The following is a 19,356-nucleotide window of genomic DNA, read 5'->3' as shown; positions in this document are numbered from 1 at the left end:
CTAGAGCTCTTTCACAAACTAAAAAATCAATTCAACAGTCTCAGCAAATCCAAAGTACAGGAGGGACCAACGCAACCAAACAGAAACATTCTAAAATTGAGAGGTCATCGTCACTTATGTTTAGTGTATTTAATCTAAATCTCTCACACACATTAACATATCCCAATTGACAAATTAGCCACACTATTAGAGGAAAAAAGATGAATGACTTAAGAAATACAAAGCTGCTAAAAATACTGAGAATGACCAGTACTGAGATCCAGATTTTCTCTTCTTACAGATCTGAAGGGGATTTGGTCACCAGGGAGGACGGGGACTATAGTGTCTCCATGGCATCACAACCCTCCTTACATCAATATTGCAGGAAGAGTATCACCAGCAGATTCTGTGGATAGACAAAGGATCTGGGGAAGGTATTCAGAAGCTGTACATAAGTTAATGCCATGACCATTAACCAAGATCAGTATTACAAGCTATGGTGAAGGACAAGACAGAGGAACTCACACCAAAAGGATGAAAGCAGAGTTAACACTGAAGGATAAGAGAAGTCTCTGGTCTTCTCCTGCCCCTTCTACACTGAGAGTTCACATTCTTCCTACTGAAATAGGTTGAAACTTTATGAATATATAGTTGATGGAAGTCTAATTGGATCCAGGAAAATAACCTCTACTTTAAGTAATCTGCTCTAAAATGTTGCAGAAAAAAGAATCTTTTCTGGAAAACACTTTTAAAAATAGTAATTTTCCTTCTATGGATTTTGAAGATCAACAAACCAGAATTTATTCCTGTATTGTATTTTAATCCGGCTGATCTGAATTACTTTGGCTTTGTAAAATCCAGTTTAAGAATTTTGATTACAATTGTTACTCAAACATAGGCTCCTCTATTCGCACTGAGAACTAACCTTTTACAGCACAAGCTGTTCTGAGTTGGCTTTTTCCTGATGCCAGACCACATCCGAGAATCCAGAGCACCCTTAAATTGTGCTATCAACATTGCAGTGATATATTTATTCTCCCTGTGTACCATCCCCTGAACAACACTCTACTTTTTAGCAGAATCATACTGAAAAAGGCGGCCAAGTTTCGAATACAGGTATGAGAAACTAGATAACAGAAACCCCTGCTACACAATCTAGCTGTTTATAGTGACATTCTGGAGAAGACTAGGAAAGAAAACCTAGTCCAAAGCTGCTGAGCTCCCTTCAACCCCTGTACCTCGAGGTCCTCGCCTGCCTTACCTCTGCCATTAACTCAACCAGTATTTTATTCAATCTGAATTTTTTTTCAATTTTGTTCAACTGAAATTACTTTAAAAACGGAGGTGAGAACAGAGCCTCCCTCCACGCTTGAGCAGCGAAACGACGTACGACGGCCCCCAGGCCGCAAGCCCACGGCGGCGCTTCCCCCATGTCCTCAGGCGCTCCCCGCCCCGAGGGCCCGCGCCTCAGCCAGCCGCCCCAGCCCCGCTCCGCCACCCGCGCAGCAGCGGCCCCGGCTTCCAATTCGCCAACTACGCTGCTGACGCTCCTCTCTCACAGCAACCACCGCCAAACGCGGTGTTTACGCTGTTGACGCAGGACCGGAACCAGCACGCGTGGCTGCGTACTTTTTATTCACGGAGCGGGGCGTACGCAAAGAGCTGGTCGCTGTGGCAACTAGAGCACGCGGGCGCGAGAAGCGGTGGCGTAGCTGGCAGGAGCGGTGGAGCGGGAACCGGGGACGGGCCGAGGCAGCGACGTGGTGGTGGGACTGGGCGCCTTTGAGTATTTAGTCTGTTTCTTTTGTTTCGAGGAGACAAGTGCAGTTGTTTAGCAGTTGTTTTTAGCTTTGTAGCTGTTTTCTGTGCTGAGCGGTTTCCAGTACTGGAGTCCGTGTGCTCCGTCCGCTGAGCCGTTGGCTGAGGGAAGGGGGAGGTCAGCCATCACCCGTTCTTTAAAACGTTAACGAATTTTGAGGGCGGGTTTCAACTAGACCCCTTTAAAAATAATGGTTTTTTGGGTGTTTGGTTTTTTTTTTGTTTTTTTTTTTTTTTAATGGGCTTTGTTTGCTTTGGCTTTAATATTTTGAGCCCCTTCCCTGGTTTGAGACATTGGACTATTTCACTTTAACCCTTTGAAAATATTCCGTCCCTCACCTTGCAATTCTAAGCTTTCTCTGTTTTTGTTTTACAGTGCTCAGTACAGAATTAAACCAGCTGATGACCATGAAAGATTCCAGCCTCTTCTTTCACAGCCTCCTAACAATGAATGTGTGCTAAAATAGCTCTTCGGGGACACAGAGCACTGTTTAAAGTCGGTAGCTCATTACTTCGTACATTATCCAATCACCAGGTTCAGACAGTCGTTCTGTGGCATATTTAGGGATAGGGAGAATTCTTTCTAGGAAAATTTAGGATGGCACATGCTCGTATCTCAGCCAGCCTCCCCCCTGATATAGATCCCACAAAAGCTCCTATTGCGTTTGGAAGGAGGGCCCTTCCTAAACTGCGTGAGGAGTTACATTCCCCTGAGCTGCTGACACAGCAGCGGGCATTGATGGCGCTCTGCGATCTGGTTCATGACCCAGAAAATGTCTACCAGGCAATAGAAATAGGTAAGTGATCTGTTGTCACAAGCTTTGACACAGTGGGGGGAAAAAACCCACCGCTTCACTTTTGTGTGCTACTTTTTTTCTTGCAATACATTTGATGACATGAAATGCCCATGAAATTTTTTTTTTTTATTTTAATCTCTACTTGTTTTAGATTAAAAATGTAAAGAATATTGTAATGTCATATACTTGATAGAGTATCCTTACTTTAGGATTTATCGATGTCTCACTATAGTTTTTATTAACCCCTAAATAAAAAGTAGTGCAGAATCTTTTTGTTCTTTTGCTTATTCTGAATTTTAGCTAATTCCTAACATAGGCTGATTAAAAAAAAAACAAAACAACAAACCAAAACCAAAACCAAACAGTTTAATTAGTCCAAAGTTAGAAACACCCCCACCACAACCCCCTTGCCACTTAGTTAAATTTCATTTGCTTGGAATCTTTTCTAATCCTGTTGTCCATGAACCTTTCAGGAGAAAATAAAGCAGTGAATTAATGAATTTCTAATATCATAAAGCCACTAAATACATTTTATTTAGTGAGGGGAAAAGAAAAAGCTTTTAGTTATCCTAGAGCAGGAAAAAAAGGCAAAATCCACTTTTTTTTTCTTCCTTCATTAGACATTTTCTGCCACATATGGCATAGGACAGTGGTACCTTCCTGGAGTTTTCATGCTTGAGGTGCTCAAAATACTCATATCTCAGAACCTGTAATAATAACAGGCAAAAAATCTGATGAACCTTTTAATATGTAGATAAGTTTTACAAGATCATTTGCAAAATTCTTGAAGTATCTTTTGCTATTCATTCCTTCAGCAGTGGATAGTATGGCACATCCAGATACAACTTTCCCAGAGAGACAAAACGTCAGAGCTTTTTATGCAGAACTCCTACTCAGAAGTATCTTAGTGATTGTAGAATTAGTCTATAAAAAAACCACCCTGGAACTTCATGAGAAATGAAGATACCAGACAATATAACCAAATTTATCACAGCCATCAGGATTATATCTCTCCACCAGTATTTTCAAGAGCTTTTATCCCAGCACTTGGAAGAATCCTAAGTTTGCATTTTGGAAAAAAAACCCATGCAAGCTTATCTTCACAATTTTTAGCAGTCTGTTGTGTATCTACATAGCTGATTATGTAACACCGAAGAAGTCTTCTGCTTTGCCACTGCTTTTTCTCCCCAATAATCATGTTCAAAATGTATTAAGTTACTGTTTGATTAACAGTAACCGATGAAGCAATGTGAGATTGGTGTTTGGGGATTTTTTGGGGTCAGTGTTATGTGTGTATATACACATAATCATTAATGGTTCACCAAATTTTTTCTACATGTGAAAAGCAACACTATTTTTTTACATAGCCCAGGCTACACCTAAAGAAAGTTTTTTAAAAAAATCAATCCTGCAAACATGTGCTTTTCTAAAAACATCAGTAGCTCTGCTGACTTGAGTTACATTAAAGGTATGCCACTTCATAAATATTTGCAAGATTAGGATTTAACTTGATACAGAAGTCAGCAGCTTGCTTGTAGCATGGCATTTTTGGCAGTAGGCCTTGGAACTTGGAACTTTCTTCCCTACTTGAGATATGACAATGAGAGTTTCATGGTCAGGACAAGATGAAAATTCTGATTGTTTTCACTTCAAATTATGAGATAAAAATTAGTATTGCTATTTCAAATTAATGCTGAAGGTGAGAAATGTTGAAATGTACTACTGTGTCTTGTAGGATTCTTGGATAACCTGAAGACTTTGCTGCTACATCGCGACAGTACTGTCCGACAAAAAACAACAGAAATCCTCTGTATAATGGCTATGCATAATGTTGGCAGGTGGGTGTAATCCTAGAGTTTACCGAATTGAATGGGAAGTGATAAGAACAGAATTTCTAAGTTTTGGCAAGACAGGTTCAATGTAAATAAGAGAATTTAGTTAAGATTAAGCATCTTACAAATACATGGGAATTTTATTATGCTTAGTTAAATCTGTCATCCAATGTTGTTTGTAGGCAAGGGTTGATACAAAATGGAGTGATTTCGGCCCTCACTGAGCTCTTGGATGATCCAGTAGATATCTGTCGGAAGAACACACATCAGATTTTTGAAATGATGGCAAAATTATATGAAGGTAGGGATTTTTTCAGCATTAAAATACAAAGAGCAGATAGGCAAATTTACCTGATGCCCTATGTAATATCTTACAGATTTATTTTATTCCATTTCCCTTGAAAATCATATTTAAAACCAGTATCTTTTCTATTTTTGCTCATCTTAATTTTCTTGAATTAGTTTTCCTATGAGAATTTATTCTTTGGGTTCTATCAGAAAACTTTAAAAGGTATGACTGTCATCTTTTTTGTTGGCGGAGACAACTGTGTTTTCTAGAGCTGTTTTTGCACTTCTAAAAACTTGCAAATTGTATAATAGTGAGAATACTTAGCCAAAATATAGGAAATGCTGTACAGAATTAACAAGTGAATTGCCCTGTGTTAGTGTAATACATTTGCAAATAGCCCTGCCTAGGTACTGGGGAAACTGGTCCTGGTAGATCTGTTCGTTTTCTTAGGTCTTATGCAAGTTCAGGTTACCTGCTCAAGATACAGGTTGTGTGGACTGCACGCTTGAATTTGAATTTCAGAATGTTGCATCAAAAATTCACTTTGTCCTCTTCTGTTCAAAATGATGATCAGCTGCACTGGTTTCACAGCACACAGGGTTTGTAAAAAGTTTTTCTGGTGTTAGGAGGTACAAATTTTATGAAATTTGTTTTACTCCTTCCTTGCTCCTTGCAATTGCTTGGTGTAGGAAGCGGCAAATGAGCAAGTAAGGGCACCATCAATTCCACTATGTTTTCCACAAATTATGTATTAATGGGTCTTTGACTTTAGGCTCATAGGCACCGTTTCTTAAACATACGCTTTGACATTGCTTTCAGGTGGTGAATTTTTTTTTTTAAAAAATACAAACCTGGGGGTGATGCAAAGAACAATGAAGAAGTTTGCTTTTTCTGATATTTTACTCAAATGTTATTTTTCTTTAGACAATATTGTTAAATGGACTTGGTAAAATAAGTTAAAAATGTGATAAATTACACCTAACTTCAGATGTCAAATTGAGCTACTCATCCTACACTCCTTGTATAGCAGGGATAAAATTCAGTATCTAAAGGGACAAAAAGTCTGATATATCAGAGGTGCTTAGTTTAGGATGAGATGAGTTCTGCTCTGGTAACTTCCATTTATCTCCAGTGAGATAAACATAAGCTTGGTTGATTACATCAGAGTCAGGCATCTAGCTTTTAAATGCTTCACTCTAAATAGAGGAATCCAAGCTGAGAATTTGTCTTTGACGTGCCAAAAAACTAGGTCACTGTACCTTTTATATGCTTTCTTTATATTTATTATGTATATTTGTAGTTTTCTAAATCTCTTATACACTAAGGGAATTTATGCTGATTTGTTACTTTCATTTCCAGATTCTGTGATTATAATTTCACTAGTTTTGTAATCTGAACATCAGTTTTAAAGTTTTCTCTTCCAGTTGATAAAAATTATTATTTTAACATTAAAATTTCAGTAGATACAAATTATCATTTAAAAAGCCATACTATTTAAATTCAGGAAAGTATCTTGTCTGAGGAATTCTGTTACATTACTGGTGCTTAAGAATTGAATGGATGCTTAAAGCCTTGCTGAGCAAGTATACATACATGAATTCTAAAAATATAAAGATGCATTTTTAGATGCATGCAACCCTTTTTAGTATTTCCACATGCATGCAACCTTTTTTAAAATCCTAAGTAATTTAATCCATTTGAAGGATGTTAATATGGTGGGCTAAACAACTTTGCAAACATCACTATAGAAAACCAGATTTTCTGTTAATTTAATTTTGCTAGCCATTTTACAGATTCTCAAATCAAATGAGACAGGGACTTGTCTGAAGTAAATTTTGACATGTCTGACTGCCTTCAAAGAATTCTTCCTTGTGTAGACAGACATGTACCATCCTCTGAATATGTAGATCATAATGACACTTGTGGGAGAAGAAAACTTAACAGAAGTAAATAAATGTTGCTAAATTTTTTCAGATCACTATTAATCATTATTCCTTCATCCATACTGGCTAAGGCCTCTTCTTAGCCCTTTTGGAAGTGTATAATTCAGTAACAAGCCTTGCTGTTCAGTCCCTGCTCTACTGAACTTTATTACTAACTCCAGCCTTAAGATGCAGCTAGATCTCTAGTAGGCTAAGGCAGGAACTTACCACGTGTCTCCTTTTGCTGATGGAGTTTTCAGGTGTGTGCATGATGCCAACTTAAGGTGACTGGAAAGCTTTCAGAATAAAGACGGAAACTGCCTCGGGTTTGGGGGCTGCTGTACATACCATTTTAGATATAAATTTGAGACTTACAGATGTAAAGTACAACTAATATTACATGTAAATGTCTGCCTGCTTTTAGGTTCTGTCTCCCAAAACAAAGAGCATTTACAAAGTAGGTTGAAAGTTTAGCTACATCAGCAGAAAACATTCACTGGAGGATGAATAAGGTTCTAGGGGGAAAAAAAGCAATTAAAAAAAAAAAAAAAGCTCTTCGTGTGGCCCTGAGAGAAAGTGAGGGGTTTTTTTTCAGCATTTTAATTAGACACTTTCTAAAAAGCAGGGACTAAACCCAAGGTTTGTATAGAATGCATTTTATTAGAATTGTCATTTCTATTTAGAGACTTACTGTAGCAGTAAGCAATACTAGCTCTTGGTGGTGCCAAAACATAAAACGTTGCTTATTAAGAATTCCACATAAATCAAAGTACATTACCCAAACCACAGGATATATAATGGTACACCATGCTGCCACTCAGGTCTACTGCCATTGTGCCATCTTTGTCAGGGCAGGCATCTGAATATGTCATCTCAGGTCAGGAACCACTGATGGGAACTGTCACAACTGTAAAACCAGTTTGGTGATAATGAGGAAATGTGAGATTATACTAGACAAGGAGAAATCAAGTTGCCTCCTGGAGTGGAAGGATTATCCAACCCCCCCTGCTGAGCTGAGAACTCAGCAAAAGCTGAGAGCCAGCTGCAGCCATATCTTTCTTCAGAACCTTGCCTTTGATGAGCAGGAACCTCTGCCAGACAGACCAGCTTCCAAAATAATGTTACAGTCCCAACACAGTGAACGTTGCCTATATTTACAAGAAAGGCTGCAGTTTTCCAAGTGGTGGTTGCTTTTCAGTGAGGCTCCTCTTGAGCTGAGACTGATACCAGTTTCTTCATTTTACCTCTCCCACTTCAGGTACTGGTGGCAATCAAATTAACATCAAGACTTGTTTCGGGGAATGGTTCTAGAGTTTTGTCTCCAAAAAGCAGGAAAGGGTAATTAGTAGTATGAAAAGAGGCCATTTAAATAATTGTAAAATTAGTTATTTGGTGTGCATCAGTGACTTCACTGCAATTTCCTTTTAAATGTAGGTAAGGAGAGTTACTTTATTAGAAAGCTGATATTTATGTCTGTTTTGAATATCTTTTTTTCCCATTCATTAATTCTCAACATTTAGTGTAATCCTAATATATTTGCAGTGATCATGCTCTGTATGCATGTAGGCCAATTTTTTCCCTATTTCCCCCCCGCCTTCTATTTATAAGAAATTAAAAATGTATGTAGAGGAACTGTTTACATCTGTGCAGCAAGCAGAATTTAATCTTTATCTTCTGATCCTATATTTGAATCTCTCAGAGAGCATGACGTGTCTAGCAGTCTCTTTATAGCTTGCTTGAGTCATACCTTTCTAGGTGAAATTCTCTTCCAAAGCTTTATTTCTTCAGCTATGAAATGATGCCAAATTTTGACCATTTCCTCTGCCAATGTTTGTGCTATTAAAAGCCTCCAAGACTTGTTCAGAATAGAAGTCCTTGACTAGATTAAGTTTGTCTTGCACAACTTTCTACAGACCAGATTTTCATACAATGCCCTCTGACAGTTTGGGGGGGGAGGAGGAGGGAATAGAAGGAACCTACAATCCTCAACCTGTCAGGTATGTACAGTCTAACATCAGTGGTATAGAAGCTGAGCTAGCATTGTCAGTGAAAGCATCTCTAATTACCCTTGGAAAAAGGTGTTTTTCTGAACCATGTATTCGTTTTATTTAGATAAAAATATATATATAAAAATATACATGCCTATATTTAAGGGTTGGAAGAAAACTCCTTGAGCAGGATTGTGTTACTGTAGAACAGACTCATACAGATGGCTATTTACAAGAAAAACAGAAAGGTGCTAAAACCGTTTTCTTTGTTATGAGACAATCTGGGGAATCATCAGGGAGAAAAGCAAATATTTTCCAATAGTTAGTAAGAGTCACAAGGCCTGACATAATTCATTTGACATGTTACAGATTCAGAAATAGTCTCTCCCCGGTAATTCAGCCTTCTTCAGCTAGCCAAGAAACTGTCTGTCTTCCTCTGCATTTACTTTACACCTCACATCCAAATAATGGGACAGGATGTACCTTGTATCTGCTGGAGGAAGTCAGCAACCAATATACCATTCCACAGCTAGATTTGTGATGTTTTCTTGACCTGAAGTAATTTACAGGGCCAATAAAGCTCTATGTTCCACAGGAGATGAAAAGGAACATAAGTTGTACGTGCATTTGGCATGAAGTGCAGTTGTTTTTGTTAACTGGGAAGTGGTCAGTGACTCCAGTTAGCTCTATGCCAGGCCACCTGGTCTTTCTCCAAACAGGAGTAATTTAGGAAAATGTGGTTATTTTAAGGAAATCCACTTGCAGACTATTTTTGATTCCTAAATTTAAGGATCTATACCAGTATCCTCCAGGAACAGTGGGATCATTAAAAATCAAAAGGCAGGAAAATCCACAAAGATTGGGAGAACACCAAGGAGTAACATTTCTAGAAGAAACAACCTAGTGGCAAGAATTAATGGGCAGAAGAAAGACAAAACCACATAACTATATGTACTCAATAGAGGATAGAAGAGGGAAAAGAACCAGCAGCCAGAGACAGTTAAGAACATCGGAAAAATTAATAGCAAAACTTTCACTCTTTGTGAAAACAATTAGTTGACACACAATACTTAACACCCCTTCACTAACATTGTTATGCCAAGATAAATGACCTGGGCAATAACAACTGCAAAAGTAATTCTAGAAAAAATATCTTTCACTAGGATATAGTTAACACTGGAAAATTTTAATAATTCCTGCCCATTATCTACCCTGTCTTTTATGGGTACTTAATCCTTTTAGACAAAGATTGAGGTGGATTGAATGTGGCAATGGATTTTTAAGCTTGCCAGAATCTCTATTTGGGAAAAGTCCAAGAGATAATGTTTCTCCTACTTTACTGACCGTAAATGTCCCCACTATTCCACCCTTGGAAAATAATAACCAAGAGGATCTGCGGATAAGGAATGTTTAAGGATACCTTTTTCCCTTTGAAACATGTTTTGCTGTTTGGAGTGCAAATGATAAAAGGACAGATGGCATTCTTATTGCAGCAGATGGAACATCTCTTCTGTGAATGTCATTGTTGCCCAGGTGAAGTGAAATCCCAGCTGTATTAATGCACTTCTTTCAGGTGGCAGCGCACTGCATCACTGATAAACCTGAGAACTGAGAAAATAGATGCAAATTTAATTGCATGATTTATCCAGGTGGATAATTAAGAGTCAAGGGATTTCATTTCAGCACCTTTGGCCCAGACTTTTTAGTTTTAATTTCCCTGTGCCTCAATTTTCTTATACAATCAGAAAATAGAATTACTTCTGTGTAAAACAGAATTTAACATTCTGAATTGTTCAGATAGAAAACAGAGTAACCATGAGTTACTCAGAATTCTAAGATCAAAACCATCATAGGAATTAAATTATTAGAGAGTTAATAGCAAGGAATTGCTATTCAGAGAATATGATTATGTGAATTGATTATTTAAACTTAATTATTTACTGCTTTATTCTTCCCCATACCTGTGCTTTTCTTAAGCCAAGTAGGAACACACAACAGTGTTTCAATTTCTTTTCTCTTTCCCGAGATAGCCTTCATTCAGCAAAAAATGTAACCGACTCCTTTTCTTTAGAAATACCCCTAGGCCTGTGTTAAAATATCCTAGGTTCTCCACTTCTATTAGAGGTTGATCATAATACTTATGTTGAAAGGACCTTCTTAGCTGAGTAAAGATTTTTTAATATAAAATGTCTCTTACCCTCCTCATAACCGACTACACTTTTCATTTTAGTTTTTCTATCCAGCTTTCTTACCTTAAAGCTATGCTCTAATGAATGCCGGTGTTTTCTTGTCACTTCTTTCACTAGTCTGAAATAGCCACAGTACCATGAAAGCTAGAGGTGAAGGAGGCATAATATCTAATACTCCATTCTTGGGAAAATGAAGCCCTGTCTCGTTTTATACCTTTTTCACAATTCAACTGGTTAATAATAGGGTATTGTGCTATAGATAGTTTAGACTAGAATACTGTACAATTTCTCAAGTAAATGACAGCACTTTAACAGTAAACAAAATTAAAAGGAACCGGTCCTAGCTCTGTGGACTGTACTAGCAATTACCATAGATAGCTGTTAGTAAACTCACCAAGTCAAGCAGCCTGACCGCAAGTATTACAAGCAGGCAATAGTATCTTCTCATTATAAGTAAGACCTAAGTACTCCCTGTGTACCATGACAAACCTTTTATATCTTCACAGTGCAGCCTCACTGGCTCTTTTGCCTCTATTCTTCAGGTGTAGCTGTCAATAGGGAATGCTTAAAGGGGCCCTGTGTCTTCAGTACAGGGATAAAATACCTCCTTCAAAATCAGACAGATTTTTTGCCATTATAGATTATGTTTGGACTGAAGAGTTTTGAAAGTCTTAACCCATGACTTGAGCCTGTGCTGTTTGTACAAGAGTTGCAGCTTTTCTTAACGTACATCCAGACTTCTAAAGATTTTAGAGGATGTTCTAGAAGAACCTTGTTATAGTCTGAATGGGTAGAATTTTCAAGAAAACTTCAATGAAAAACCATCAGTAAGATTTATATTATTCTTAAAGCCTAATGTAGATTTTTCTTACAGCCTAATTTTTCACAAGCATAAGCCAATACAGAAGTTCATATTGATTTTGGAGACTTGCTTGAGGGCTCAGTAGTACAAAAATGTGAACATATTTTTCAAGGTTTATTCAATCTTTAAATGCAGGTTTAGGAGACCAGCCTCAGGCACTATTTAAAAATCCATATGTGTGCTTATACCTAGACATGTATTTCTAAGTATAGACATCAGTGCAGAGTACCTGCTTGTGTAAGACAGTATGCAGGTAGGCTTCTTATATACATTGCAGATACTGTAGAATTTTCTTTCCTGATATTTCCTATAGACCTTGATCTATAACTTCTTTCCTAAAGTTGCTACTAACCATCTCCCCCCAAAAGATAACAATAACATACATTCAGAATTTGTAAAGGTATTAAAAGGGAACACATCCCATAAATCCGAGTAGCTCAAGTGTAATTGTTTAAGACTGAAATTGCTGCATGTTGGTGAATAAACTGAGGAAAAAGATCTGGAGCAAATAACTAAAACACAGCAGTCTGTCAAAAAGGAAAAAACACTTCACAAACATTATCCAATTAAGTAACCATCATAACACTAATTAATGAACACACTACAGACACGTTCAGTATCATTTGAATTATTTATTTTTTTAAGTGGACAATTTAAATGTTGATGTTATTAACCATTTTGTTTTAAATTTCTTAGAGCCCTTGGCTGAGATTTCTTGCACTAATCATAGTATGTAGGGGGGAATAAAAGTAGGTTATTTTCCAGTGTGCATGTGTGTTTGTGTCTCTGTGTATGTATGTGCTTTACAATTATCAAACATATATTTACACACCAACTTTACACTGAAGTCTTTAAGAAGTCTTTTCTATGGCAGGGGAAAGAACCAACTGACCAGACTTAGGTCTATATGATCCATTTGAGATTTTCCAGTATAGTCCCACAGAGCTTCTTATGCATTCAAACTTTTGCCGGAATGCTACTCCATCCAGTAGTGTTTCTTTATGAGATGAAACCTGGAGCTGAGGAATGCATCTCTTCAGTATCCTTAATTTCACTAAACTGTAAATAATTTAAATTATTAAATTGAAATATCAAGACATTTAGTTATTGTTCATATCGCTCATCTTTAACCTTCTAACAATACATCACATTTTTTAAATAATTAAAAAACCAACAAAAAAAAGGCTTTGGAGGCTATATACTACACAATCTCCATGGCTCCTGGTTCTTGGGAAATCTATTACAATATTACAATTCCCAGAATGTATTTGGAGCAGTGGAACAGAATTGGCTGTTGGCAACTTTCACATTCAGCAATCCAGACACTACAACAATAATTTAAAAAATTGCCTTGTGATTTTTTTATCTGTATTAAAAAAGGAACACTAACCTACTACTTAAATATAGTTTGTTTTTTGTGAAACACCACAAGATTTGGCAAAAAAAGATGTAAAAGAAGACTGTTTCAATGTATAAAACTCCTTACCAGTAGAAGAAACACTGACCTTAATTTGGCCTATTCATAGATTCATTTCATGTAGTTTTGCTGCATATTTGAAGCCTTGAAGAGTAGAAAGAGCTGCTAGTCAGTTTGGAAATCACAGAACAGTTGCGCACCAACAATTCCTTTAACAGGCAAGGTGTCCATGATAACAGTAAGCAGAAGTGTGTACATAGTATATGCTGTGAGTTATGTGCATGTGCATACATGATGTATATACTGTTTGGCTGTGTGTACCAATATTGTGGGTGCATGCCCATTCTCTACAAATTTAAGTAGTGTTTTGCTTAAACTCTCCTGTTCTGTAGCTTCTGGTTTGAACTAGCTTTTCTCCCCAACACAACCATTCTGCTCCACATCCCGCAAACTAGTTCATCTGTCACTCACACTCACCAGCTTTATATCTTCATGTCAGTAAAATTTTACGACAACTCAATGAGAATTATTTCTTACATAGAACATGATAACACTTCCACTGTAGGAAATGGAATGAAACAAATAGAATAAAAGTGCAGTGACTGTGGTGAAAACATCTCCACAGAGTTAGGCCTCAATCTCTTGTTTTTGTTTGGGGTTTTTGAGATGTTGAGGTTTTTTTCACTTGGGGGGGTGGGGTTTGTGTGGTTTTATTGGAGAGGAGGTTTTCACTCTCCAGAACATATTTGTGAAAAATGATGTAGCAGGTTAAGGGGGCATAAGAGGAACGAGCTGTGTACATACATCAGATTTCCCCTTTTCTCTCCTTGGGCTACTAAGCATTGCCCCATTTCTTCCACTAGAAGTGGAAGTGGTTAGCCCCTTTTTTATCACTTCAGGAAAACAGATTAAGCCCAAGGGTTCTTAGCAGAGGCCAATATATTTGAGATTGTTCTGAATGATGACATCTGTCACTGCATCAAAGACAAACTGTATGTTACTGGTATCAGTGGCGCAGGTGAAGTGTGAGTAGATCTCCTTGGTCTCCTTGTTGCGATTCAAGTCCTCAAACTGGCGTTGGATGTAGACTGCTGCTTCCTCGTAAGTGTTTTGGCCTTTGTATTCAGGAAAGCAGACTGTTAAGGGGATGCGTCGGATTTTTTCTGCCAGCAGATCTTTCTTATTCAAAAAAAGGATGAGGGAAGTGTTGATAAACCAATTGTTGTTGCAGATGGAATCAAAGAGACGCAAACTTTCTGCCATTCGACTCTGCAGGAGAGGAAACAACAGCAGTGTTTCAGTATAACTGTGAAAAGCACACAAAATACATTATTATGGCCATCAATGAGCAAAATCTGCTTTTAGAAACAACTTTTATTTTATTTGGTGCCTCTCCATCTTACTTGATCATGAAATTTCAGGCATTTTAATTCACTTATTTTGATACAATACATTTCACCACAGATTACCTTTTCCATTATTTTTTAATATATTTGGCAACTATGGAGGAAAGTCTAAAACTGAAGATTTATAACAACAGGTGTAACTTAGGAAAACTTGGTTGTGTTCAAACTTAGGTTAGCGCTGTAAAGAAAGTCTTTAAATAAAAGGAATTAGTAATTTCTAAGGATTTCACACTACAGAAACATTCTGCTGTTAAGAGTTTTTTACGGAACTGCTGTAGCACAGTTGCAAAATTGCATCATTAGGTGTGTAGATTAGTGCACCATACATACTCAGAATTTTTTCCTTGCCTTACTTCCCCACACTGTATAATGGCAAGCCTGAAAAAATACACAAGAAACACATTCTCCTATGATGGGACAACTTGTATATTTATAGGTGAAAGCTGAGATTAGCCAGATGTGTTTAACATATTTCTGTCTGCTGCCCTAAGTAGGCAAACTCCATTTATGAACAATTTAGGATGACCACCACAATTACGTATTTGGAAATAACAATCCAATGCTGTTATAAAGAGAAAGCAGAAAGGTCTGTTAGAAGTCAACGGCCGTCTTGAATTTTCCTGATGGTGCTGGTGCTGCAGCTGGAGCTGTCCGTGGTACCAAACGCTCTCCAAGGCCGTTTATTAACAGGGGTAAACAGATGTCATGTTTTGAACAGAAAATATTCTAGATTATTTAAATAAATATCACTCAAATATTGTTAAAAGTAGATATGGAAAATATCTTAATCATACATTTTTTACCAAGGCCAATGTTTTCCAGCATGTTACAGCTTAGATCTTTATTTCTGTTAGGTTTCATTGGCACATCAGCATTATCAATCCTGACTTCAGTCAGCTATTTGTCTATCATGAAATTTTTTTAAGGTATGCACTCATATTTTCTATTTAAAGAAAAACACCTCTTTTAACCAAGTCATCCTATTCATATTTAGAGAATGTTGATAAGCATAGCATTTTACAATTAAGCAAAAAGGATTCATTCCAATATTTTTCAATACCCAGCAATGATTTTTATTAATAAAACTGTAATTCTTGAGTAAGTGGTCCTTTATTCTGTCCCTGTTCAGCTGTGTTCTTCTACTTCTGAAAGTAAGAAAATGATATATGACTGAAAATTTTGAATCAGTTTTTTCTGTACAGCAAACCTATTTGGAAAAAAGTATTGAAACAAATATTCACAATAAACAAGGTATATTTTTAAAACTGGAGATTATATAGATTCTGAAGGTATCATAGGCTCTGAGACAGAGGTAATGTAGGCTGAAAAATTGAATTCTTGCTGTGATGTCTGTTTACTTTCTTTACTATTGTTTTAACTAGAAGAGTCTTTCAGCTGTGTGCCAGTTATTCTCCTTGAAAATTAGTATCAACCAATTTTTCAACTTGGTGATAATGCTTTTTGATATTTTGACCTCCATGGGCCAGTTTCATAGCAGATTCCAAAGCCTAAGTTTTTCATCATTCCCATCTAATCCTCTTCAGACATCCCAAAACATTTTTTGCAATTTTTGAGCATCTTTAAAATCTCAGAACACTGTAAGGCATATCTCCTTCTTGTAGACACAATTTAAACTCCATATTTTTGCTAGTGAGATGAAGAGAGAAGAATCATTCACTGTTTATTACACAAAAAGTAATATGATTTTTTTTTTTTTAAATTTACTTTTTATTCACTTGTATTAGAGAAGGAAAATGTATTGGTATTACTTCAAAGGAAAACTGCAACAGTATCGATCATTAGTTATACTAAAACAGTATCCTGAAAAAATTACCCCTTAAAAATGCATAATGCATTTCATGCTGAAACATGAGCAGACTGTTTTACCTAAGCATTCTGAATTACCTCTTGTACTTTCCTCCTTCTATTTATGTTCCTATTCCTTTTCATTTGCTATGGCTTGGTCAGAATGACATCCTCTGTTCTCAGAGTTCCATGAAGGCACTGATTTAGTTATTTTAGTGAGTAATTCTGTGTTTACAGTGTTTACAGATTGAAACCAGAAACCCTTAGCAGTTTCTGGTCATTTCAAAAGCCTCAGCAGCACAGGGGTGCACCATGGTGGTTGGCACAGCCACAGCAGGAGTATGTAATTGAAATCTAATTCACAAGCCTCTTAAGGCAAACTGAAATACAAGGAAAGTTATAGAGTCCCTATATTTGGGCTCTTCTGTTTACTTCTTTCTTTGTAAAGGTGGGGTCATCTGACACTTGAGCCTACTTAATATACAGACAGATTTATAGGTGTAAAAATCTGGCTTTAAATTCAGTTTGACAGTTTAATTTTTATTTTCACAATGCAAATCCTGACACAACAGATAATCTCCTAAAAACATCATACATCTGTTACCAAATAATCATGCTTTTCTTTCCTTCCCTGAATTTGTAGCTGATAATAAGTCCATGCAAGAAACTTTTAGCTAAGTTGAAATGCTTTTGATACTAATTGTCAGAAAAAAATAAATTTTAGAGGTAATATAGGGTTTTGGCCAACTCTCACAACATTCATGCCAACAGGATACTGAATTTTAAACATGATGCATTTATTACTGTATTTTGTAGTGAATCACAACATTGTCACTCTACTACTGAATCCTCAGTTGGAGTCTGTAGTCCAAGGAAAAAACCTGAGAGTTAAAACCCTTTCAAAAACTGTGAAATGTAACAAACACATACAAGAGGACTGACAGTTTTAAATTATTGTAAACTTGGTGATCTCTTAGTGAACTGTTGTACCTGACAGTAAGAAATTTCTTCTTCAATATAACATTTTAATATTAGTGTAATATCTGAAGGTCATAAAATCTTTAGCCAGAATTCGTTTTAATTAAAATGCATATAAGTTATTCAGTTATTATTTCCAACAAAAATGCAGGCTCTATTACACCAGTGCAAGACTATGGTTCCATGGTATACTTTGGGATATACATGATATACTTTGGGAAATGCACCCCCAAAATCCACTTCATGATTTAACTGTAGTAGTAAAAATAGGAAAATGTATCACTGAACAATAAGGAAATGTATCACAAAGGAAAAGGCAAGTCTTCAAATAACGGTAAGATGTCATCCATGTAAGTATGAAAACTTTAGGGAAAGAGAAACAGGCAGCACCTACTTCCATATGAAGAACAGAAAACTAGTTGAAGTTATTCTGAAATTGTTTTTCACCTGTTAACATGGAGACATGAAACACATAATGTTCAATCTCACCTTCTGCGTGGAATTAAATGACCAACAAGTAAATCCAAACCTAAAAGAAAATAGTATACACGGCAAGAGAAGGCCTTTAGAAATGTTAAGTGGTGGCTTATGATTTGTACAGGGCATCAATCACATTTGAAACAGCAATGCACGACATGTGTCTCAGGTTTTTATAGCCAGATGACATCTTGATATATCTGAAAATTGTAAACAAGAAGCAAGATGTCCACGGTTTAATATGAAGGCTGACACTGAATCTGAGCCTAAAGATACATAATGTATACACTTGTATACCCCTATCCTAACATAACAGGCTCACTTCTGCTCTCATCAATATTGTAAAACTACTGTATATATTATAGGGAAAGTGAACTTAAGATGGTTATGGCTTATTATAATAAAAAATAGAATAAATTGTTGTACAACTCCCAAAGGAGATATAAAAATTTTCTATTAATGTGGAGGAAAAATAATGGTAGGAAAATGCATTCTTCTCTGCAGTCTCTTTTCCAGTTCAGGAATCCTGAGGGGAGTAGCTAGCCAGGTGGTTAGAAAAAATGTACTGCTGCAATTTCATAATTATACACAAGCTGGGGTATAAGCAATATAATGCCAATGCCTTTTCCAGACTGCCTTGTTGGAGGCTAATTGCGAATTCTTCTCTGAGCATGAGAACAAGGAATTGGTTGCTTAAGGGAAAGAACATGCTAAGGAACAGATGGCTGCTTCTGTTCTCCCCATAATTTGCAAACATACAAACTTCCCTGGTCATCCTCTGAAACAGTAGAGGTGTGCTTGGCAGGAGAGAGTTCCAGAACAAGTTTTCAAAAGGGTTTTCTGTTATCAAGGTAGCAAGTAATTAGAAAAATCACCTGGTAAATTGACTCAAATTGGCATGTAGTATCTTTTCACAGCTTTCACATTAAACCTTTCTGGTCACAGCTGGGAGAGCTTTGAATGTAAAAATGAAAAATTATGAAGAGAGAAACTATCACAAATAAGGGAATTAACAGGCATTTGTACTAAATACCTAAGAACTTTATCTTTCAATCATTATTTGTCTTTCATCATTATTTTAAAACTGGTAGGCAGTTGGGTATTGTGAAAACTGTAACTAAATTAGTTAAAATTAACGTGTAAATCATAAATAATGATGAATAAAATTGGTGCAGGAATGGTAATGTTTGCTTTCCAGAAAAGTTAGAAAATCTCTAAATGTCAGTAAATCTCAAAAGAACCAGTGGAAGCTGTTGCTTTTTTTCCTGTTGAGGCTTTTCCTTGCAGTAGTGGCTGGCATTCAGCATATGCTGGCAGCTACGAGCTATTTCACAAAATAGCATGAACCTTTTCCTTCTGTTTCAAATGTGTTCTTTAGAGATCCACAACTTAAGACCTTCTAGAGAAAGCAGGTGAAGCTAAAGTATTTGAAGAAGTGGTGGAGTGGTAAAAAGGTAATTGAATCCATTGGATGTAAACATTGGGTTTTCCTTAAGGTTCCTATATAAAAAAAATGGAATCCGTTCTGAAATAATGAGAGTCTACAAAATAAATTGAAGGAAATACCACTGCCTAAGACAGTCATAGTCAAAGCAA

At 36.7% G+C, this 19,356-nt stretch overlaps 2 protein-coding genes across 3 annotated transcripts in view; one reads left to right on the top strand and one right to left on the bottom strand.

Annotated features, from left to right (window-relative positions):
- The first annotated feature begins 2,040 nt into the window (after positions 1–2,040).
- The window catches only part of RSPH14 (radial spoke head 14 homolog), a 104,058-nt gene continuing 86,742 nt past the window's right edge, over positions 2,041–19,356 (top strand). Inside the window, exons 1-3 of the mRNA XM_026859777.1 lie at positions 2,041–2,594; positions 4,330–4,432; positions 4,609–4,727. Of these exons, the coding sequence (XP_026715578.1) occupies positions 2,396–2,594; positions 4,330–4,432; positions 4,609–4,727 (421 nt within the window). The 5' untranslated portion in view covers positions 2,041–2,395. The remainder of the gene's footprint in view (positions 2,595–4,329; positions 4,433–4,608; positions 4,728–19,356) is intronic.
- The window catches only part of GNAZ (G protein subunit alpha z), a 73,983-nt gene continuing 66,915 nt past the window's right edge, over positions 12,289–19,356 (bottom strand). For both annotated transcript variants that reach the window (XM_026859775.1, XM_026859776.1), the window contains exon 4: positions 12,289–14,362. In XM_026859775.1, coding sequence (XP_026715576.1) covers positions 14,018–14,362 — 345 coding nt within the window. In that variant the 3' untranslated portion in view covers positions 12,289–14,017. The remainder of the gene's footprint in view (positions 14,363–19,356) is intronic.

This window comes from Athene cunicularia (assembly GCF_003259725.1).
Source record: "Athene cunicularia isolate RWA chromosome 15 unlocalized genomic scaffold, athCun1 chr15_part1, whole genome shotgun sequence".
NCBI lineage: Eukaryota > Metazoa > Chordata > Aves > Strigiformes > Strigidae > Athene > Athene cunicularia.
Note: the sequence above shows the minus strand (reverse complement) of the source record. Positions and strands in the feature narration are given on the sequence as shown.